General features: G+C 31.3%; 2 protein-coding genes across 2 annotated transcripts; both read right to left on the reverse strand.

Annotated features, from left to right (window-relative positions):
* Positions 1-578: 578 nt before the first annotated feature.
* On the reverse strand, positions 579-1,677 carry LOC127074305 (uncharacterized). Its single transcript, XM_051015617.1, has 2 exons — positions 1,404-1,677; positions 579-1,185 (listed from the first exon to the last, which is right to left on the reverse strand). The coding sequence occupies exons 1-2, from the start codon at positions 1,579-1,581 to the stop codon at positions 668-670; spliced, it is 696 nt and encodes a 231-aa protein (XP_050871574.1). The 5' UTR covers positions 1,582-1,677; the 3' UTR covers positions 579-667.
* A 387-nt stretch (positions 1,678-2,064) lies between these two features.
* On the reverse strand, positions 2,065-4,585 carry LOC127074304 (aluminum-activated malate transporter 12). Its single transcript, XM_051015616.1, has 6 exons — positions 4,165-4,585; positions 3,850-3,990; positions 3,500-3,772; positions 3,292-3,413; positions 3,060-3,203; positions 2,065-2,883 (listed from the first exon to the last, which is right to left on the reverse strand). Exons 1-6 carry the CDS (start codon positions 4,472-4,474, stop codon positions 2,239-2,241), a joined length of 1,635 nt encoding a protein of 544 aa, XP_050871573.1. The 5' UTR covers positions 4,475-4,585; the 3' UTR covers positions 2,065-2,238.
* Positions 4,586-6,525: the final 1,940 nt, after the last annotated feature.

Raw genomic sequence — 6,525 nt, forward strand, 5'->3', positions numbered from 1 at the left:
TCATTTGATCAAGATCAGACGATCCATATTCAAACTCGATATTTTTAATTATGAAATATAATTTTAAGTATGCGATTTTTTAAACCATCTCATTGATCAAACTACAACCAATCTTTTGACTGCGTGAGTGTGGGACCCCTTAGCGAATTTCATAATTTGGAGATGTTTCTCAATTTTTTGCTACACCTACTGCAGGAGTATACTAAAGTACAAGATGCAGTGTCTCAATCATTGGAACATATAACAATTTCACCTACTTTATCCTTCTCAAATTTAAATAGTGAAGTTGAATTTTCTGATAAAGTAAGTCAAATTGGATGCATATCACCTTACTCAATTCAAGGGATGTTCCTTATGAGGCTTGTGATCAAATTAGTTCAGTCTCATATCAAGATCATTTCTAAAATCTGTTTCTTACTATGCCAAATTAAGATCAAAGTCCAATTTGATGACAAACAAACGAAGATTAGTGTTAATCATAAATCATTGTGGCTGCTAATTAGCTGAAATCTTACTCGGAGTGGCATTATAACTTAGAATGATAAATAAGCAGTACTAGTTTTAAAGTACAATCTCTCTGATAAAAGAAAAACAATTTTTCAAATACTCGATTTTCAACAGCTTCAAAGTAGGAGAATTAGTATAGTATAGTATTTTTCATGAAATTCTAATATAAGCTTGCAATTTTAGGGCTACAAAACACTTCAACTTCTTGAATAGTTACTCTTGACTCATCACCAAAGATAGACTCCTTGCCATCTTCCCTTTTAGCATAAGACAATCCCAATCTAGACTTAGCTTGTGTTAAATCACCAACACCAGAATTAGTGTCAGGCCCAGCAAAACCACCCATAACCGGTGCTAACGGGGGCCCGATGAGAAGCCCGTCAGCCCCGAACTGTGGCCCGCCGCGAGCATAATCAAACAAAGCTGCACCACTTCCACCAACCTTAGGCAAAATGATGGGCTCGTTTTTATTTTCTATCCAATAAAATAGAAATGCATCAAATGTGTCATAGTAATCATCTGTGCTTCTATATCCTTCAGGGTTAAATGCACCAAACTTGAAAGAGTTGTTTGTGTAGCCTATTATTACACATGGTCCTTTAAAGTCACAACATTGGTGGAAACTTGTTGCACTAAATCCATCAATTGTTGCCCTATAGCAGCATTTTAGTTCCTTACCTGATCAAAACACTATTAAAAATTCGAATAGAAACAGAGACTTCAGAGTACTGCACATGACGCAAAATTTAACACAGCTAAATTGTGGCTAAATAAGACCTTATGAAATATATGTCATTCTTGAACCGTGAAAAAATAAGACCTACACCTGGTCTCTAAAAACTTGAAACCGCGATTCAAAATTTTCACAGTAACTAACTTGACTAGAGAAGAAGTACCTTTCAAAAATGTTTTGGAAACCAGAGAAGTTGAGAAAGTGAGATCAATATCATGGTATTTAATCTGAGGTTTGTCATCATTACCACCTCTCTTTCTGCCTATGTTCCAACCAAATAAGCAATTTGGGCTTCTCTTCCTCCCTTGGAGTGATAGAGAGTTTGATATACAAGATGCCATCCAAAGATGACCAAGACTAAGAACTATTCATCTATCTATCTAATGCATTTCCACCACTAAAACAAAACTCATCATCTTATCCATATGTTCTCATAATGTTATTTGCATATCCCTTCAATAGTCACTAATCACTGGACCCACTTCTATGGAAAATTTGGACCACATTGAGCTTTTATGCTATTATCAATACAAAATATATTTCCTAATATTGTCAATGCAAAGATAGGACTAGTTACTGTTCAAGGAGGCCTTTCCACAATAACATTGCATCTGCAATTGTAGCCGAATCAGTCATATTATTTTCTTTGCCTCGGGCCTACTTTCTTTATTTTTGTTCGCTCGGCTCAAGGTTCTCGAGTTCCACTTGCCGTTTTTTAGTCTGTTTGGTTTGGATCGACTGTATTTTGACTCTGATACCATGTTAGAATGAGGTGCAAACATTCTCAATTTAGTTTCGAACAATGTTGAACTTGACCTCAAATAGAAAGAAGAAAAAGGAATAGATTGGAAGTGTGATAGTATTAGACCTAAACTAAAATTACTAGTGTATTACATAATCTGATATGATAAAACATAATCTAAGATATACATTATGACAATCATTTATAAAACACCAAATAATAAATAGTGTATTTCCTTGTTTGTTTCCATTCGGAATCATTCTCCACCATGAGAAGGTAAATGATTCTCCAACACATCAACTCTTGGTTTCTCACTACTATCAAAAAACTCATCACCATGTCTATACTCTTTGAAACACGCCAACCTCCCAAGTTCTTCAACTTCATCGATGATCAAATCCAGTTTCGCCACCGTTTCCACAAGCAAAGAAGCAAAAGCAGCGAAAGGCAATGCTTCAGAAAACTCAAGACTAGTAATAGCAATTTTACTCATCTGTTTTCTCAACACCTTACGTTCCGGTAATTGTTCTACATCCTTAGTCTGCTCAGCAGATAGCCTTTTGGTTTTCCAATCTAACAAAGCTGAAGAATCTGTTTTAACACTTGGCAATGAGGCTTTTCCATGTTTTGTGATCTGTTCTGTTGCTCCTGCTTGTGCAGCAGCTATGGTTGCCAGCATGTTATTAGCTTGGATGTCTTTCGAGCTTAAGAAGAGCCGTGGCTGTGATTTTATCGCGGTGTTGAGGTCTTGTAATGCTTCATGAAGATGATCAGAGAGTATTTCTGGTGAGCAATGGCGTCGACTTCTTATGCTGTTGGCAAGTTCTATCAGTACTTTTGACACCTCTGCGGCTAGTCTTATGCAAGGATCCTTGAATAGAACTCGAACAGATTGCGGTGTCTGAAAAATATTTTGTTAAACTAAAATGAGAAAAGAATTAATCAACTAGAGAGATATTGCATGATGCATCCTTTTCAAATTATTATCGGTTGTGAACGTGTCAGTGTCGTGTCAAGTGTCCTTGTCTGATGACTACTATTTTGACTACAATTGTCCTTATGAAATCACTATGTTACCTGAATTTCTGTTCTCAAACAGCCATGTAGAGCTACTACTGTATATCCAAATTGACGAAGAACAGCGCCGACTTTTACATACTGTTGTGACGGAAATTTGTGACAATACCTAAAATATCTTGGCTCCCAACTAGCATGTAATGCCTGCATAATTCAAAACAGAAACATTTGAAGAATAAGAGATTTGAAGAATAAGAAATTTGTGACAGTACCTAGATGATACATAGCTTACCAATGTTTCATCGGTGGTTTTTGAATCCAAAACTGCCTTATAACCTTTGTATATTGGATCTTCTGAGGATTTTACATCACCAGAAAAATCAACTTGCCCATAGAAATATTCATCGACACAAGCTGCAAGAATTCGCGCCTTCAAAATGTTGATTTACAAAGTAAAAACTATTGATACTCTCTATGAATGTGTGATGAATTTGGCATACCTTCTATAGATTTGGCTAGGCCGTCGAGTTTGAAAGCAGTGGAATGATGTAAATCTTCCCCCGACCAATTCGGAAAGACGAAAAGGCTCATCACAAGACAAACAGCACAGCCTATGGCTATGGTGTAGAAGCGGTCATGTGCGAGTTTGAAGACGTGATCAACCCGATAACTCGAAACCGTTAACAAGTTGAAGGTTAAGAGAAATATAACCACACCATAATCATAATTCTTCTTTATAGAAGGAATGAACCTAATATATGTGGCTGCAGCTCCTGCCAGATACATACGACACGAACGGAATTAGAACCCGAGATTAAGTACTTGTTAAAAAATACAAGAAATGATATACCTATTATCAAAACTGCAACAGCAATGGAAACAGCTTGAAGTATATGACCAGATGCATTTGCAATATAATCTAGAAGGAATGCCATTAATCCTGCTAATAGTGTCCCCAATCCTCTATTCAACCCTTTGCATAATGTTGCCCCTGCCAACAAAAGATTTTTCAAATGAAACTGTCGGAAGTTTTTGGAGGATTAGTATAGGTTAGTCCTGGTTTAACCATGACAAAATCGTGGCTATGTACGGTAGTCTGTCTTGCATGTCCTCTAAGACCGCAACTGACTATAAAGTATTGCTTTGGATAGGAATGGATATATACCTGCGGTGAACTCGAAAACCACGACGACGGTCATGACAGCCCAAATAGCATTTTGGCCAATCCCTTGAAAGAGTGGCTCCAAAACATAAAGCAATGATACAAGAGTAAGAGATAAACCAACTTTGAATGCATGTATCAACCTTCTTGGATCATCACATCCCACTTTCCATATAGTGTTCCAAGCCAAACAAGGAAACCTTATAAGCCTCTCCCCAAAAACATGCATATATTTCTTCCAGCTCTCAATCTTTTGGCCACTCTCATTCCCAGCCATACTCATTTGAAGATCACTATGAACTTTAGGAACCATTTCTTAATAAAGGTTTCTCAAATGGAAAGGTTTTTGTGTGAGGATGTATGATGGTGAGAAGTGAGAACTTTATATGGTTGTTGTATAAGGAGAGAAAGAAAGTAGAGATTTCATTTTTAGTTTCACATGAATTGCATTATAAAGTTATCAATGCATTAAAAAAAGTAGCTATCTCAAGTAGTAATTAGATTTGACCTCTTTGTTGTTTTTGTTTCTTTTTTCTCTTCATTTTTTCTGGTTTTGGCTGCTGCTGTTTTCATCATTTTATATTTGTATTAGATTCTTCTTTAAACTTGAATACAATTTGTACCGAGTTATTCTTTTTTTTCCACAAATTCACACACACATATATATATATATATATATATATATATATGTATTTGACTTTCATCCAATTTTTTGCTTATGTTTTTATAATCATACTTATTGCTCATTGTAATAATGATATAAAATAAAATAAACAGGATTCTATAATAATTCTCCATTTACTTTCCTGCTTATATGGACATTTATGGAATTTATTTACTTAATTATAGTTGCTCATGACCCTCCATCTATTGGTTTGCATATTAAGACTATATTAAAGGTCACTAATCATCATGTGATCAATGGCTTATAGTAAAATGTAATATTGTTCGTAAGATATTTTTTTTATAACACATTAATTTTGCAAAATATTCTATTTTTTAATATTCATTTTCTTAAATTTTTATTTTTGATGATTAATTTATAAATAATATTTATGTAATATTATTAGTGCATTACCACCAATATCAAAAGAATATTTTACCTCTTCAATTTTTTTTCAATTACTAACTTTAACCTTAATGTATCATTATCACTAATATAAAAAACAGTAACAATATGACATTAAAAACAATAAATTGAATTATAACGATTCAATTAGTAACAAATTGAATTATTTTAATTTAATAAGTTATTTATTCAGAATATTTGAAATAAAGGCAAACGTAAAATCAAATCATTAATTAAAAATGATATATACTTCTTAATTAAATAAAAATTAATAAAATTCTAATTATTTACTACTAAATATTCTTAATAAAAATATTTAAATTATTTAGTTGTGGTACAAAAATGTATATTTTTAAAAATAAAATTTCTGAATAACTATGATATATGACTCAAATTGTAAGAATATAAATATTTATATTTTTATATAGTTTTGTATATTTTTTCTAAAATAAATTCTTATAATTTTTTTAAACAGTGTTATAAAAAGATTGATTTAATTTATTTTTAAAGAACTCACAAACACTCTTTGTCCATTATTTCAATAGAAATAATTTATAAAAAATATAAAATATAAAACACAATATATCAAGATTGATTTGTGAATAATTTTTTAACATTATCTCAACTACAATATATATGTAGCTCACAATAAAACATTATAATATAAGTTGACTAACCATATTAAAAAATATATTTAAAAATAAAACTAATCTACATCTGCCCATCATGCAGATCATAATCTAGTATGTTTATGAATTTAAAACAAATAAAATATCAAATTAAAGTGCATAACGCATAACTATAAAAAATCTTAAATACTATATAAATTTTAAAGTATCGGTGTGTACAAGAGATTACATATCTAACAAATGCCGATTATAAAAGTAAATTTAACTTCTATAAAATAAATTGTTATTAAATTTAATAAATGATTTAATAAATAACTAATACAAGATTTACACAATTCACAATAAAAAATAACACTTTACTTGTTTAAAAAAATTAAGGTAATCTACAATTATTTTTAATATTTATTTACTAACATATTTTCAAACAATAAACTTTTTGTTAACCAATATTTTTAACAAAAAAATTAAACACTTAACTAAACTTATTTTAATATTTATTTAATAACTAAATTATAACATTCATATTTAACATTCTAATTTCTATAAAAAACATAACATTCATATCATATTTGTAAATTAACACATTAATAAAAATTGTTGCATTTAGTTTTTAAAAATGAAAAAAGTAAATAAAAAAATATTTATACAACTTTTCATACATATTCA

The sequence above is a fragment of the Lathyrus oleraceus genome, chromosome 4, assembly GCF_024323335.1.
Source record: "Lathyrus oleraceus cultivar Zhongwan6 chromosome 4, CAAS_Psat_ZW6_1.0, whole genome shotgun sequence".
Taxonomy (NCBI): Eukaryota; Viridiplantae; Streptophyta; class Magnoliopsida; order Fabales; family Fabaceae; genus Lathyrus; species Lathyrus oleraceus.

What these genes read in the sequence shown, in the direction of transcription:
- LOC127074304 (XM_051015616.1), bottom strand. Translation starts at nt 4,474, where the DNA reads ATGGTTCCTAAAGTTCATAGTGATCTTCAAATGAGTATGGCTGGGAAT. An exon ending in TGTTGCAGTTTTGATAATAG is followed by an intron (nt 3,773 to 3,849) that starts GTATATCATTTC and finishes TGTATCTGGCAG; the next exon opens with GAGCTGCAGCCACATATATT. An exon ending in CCTAGCCAAATCTATAGAAG is followed by an intron (nt 3,414 to 3,499) that starts GTATGCCAAATT and finishes GAATTCTTGCAG; the next exon opens with CTTGTGTCGATGAATATTTC.
- LOC127074305 (XM_051015617.1), bottom strand. Translation starts at nt 1,581, where the DNA reads ATGGCATCTTGTATATCAAACTCTCTATCACTCCAAGGGAGGAAGAGA. An exon ending in TTCCAAAACATTTTTGAAAG is followed by an intron (nt 1,186 to 1,403) that starts GTACTTCTTCTC and finishes TGTTTTGATCAG; the next exon opens with GTAAGGAACTAAAATGCTGC.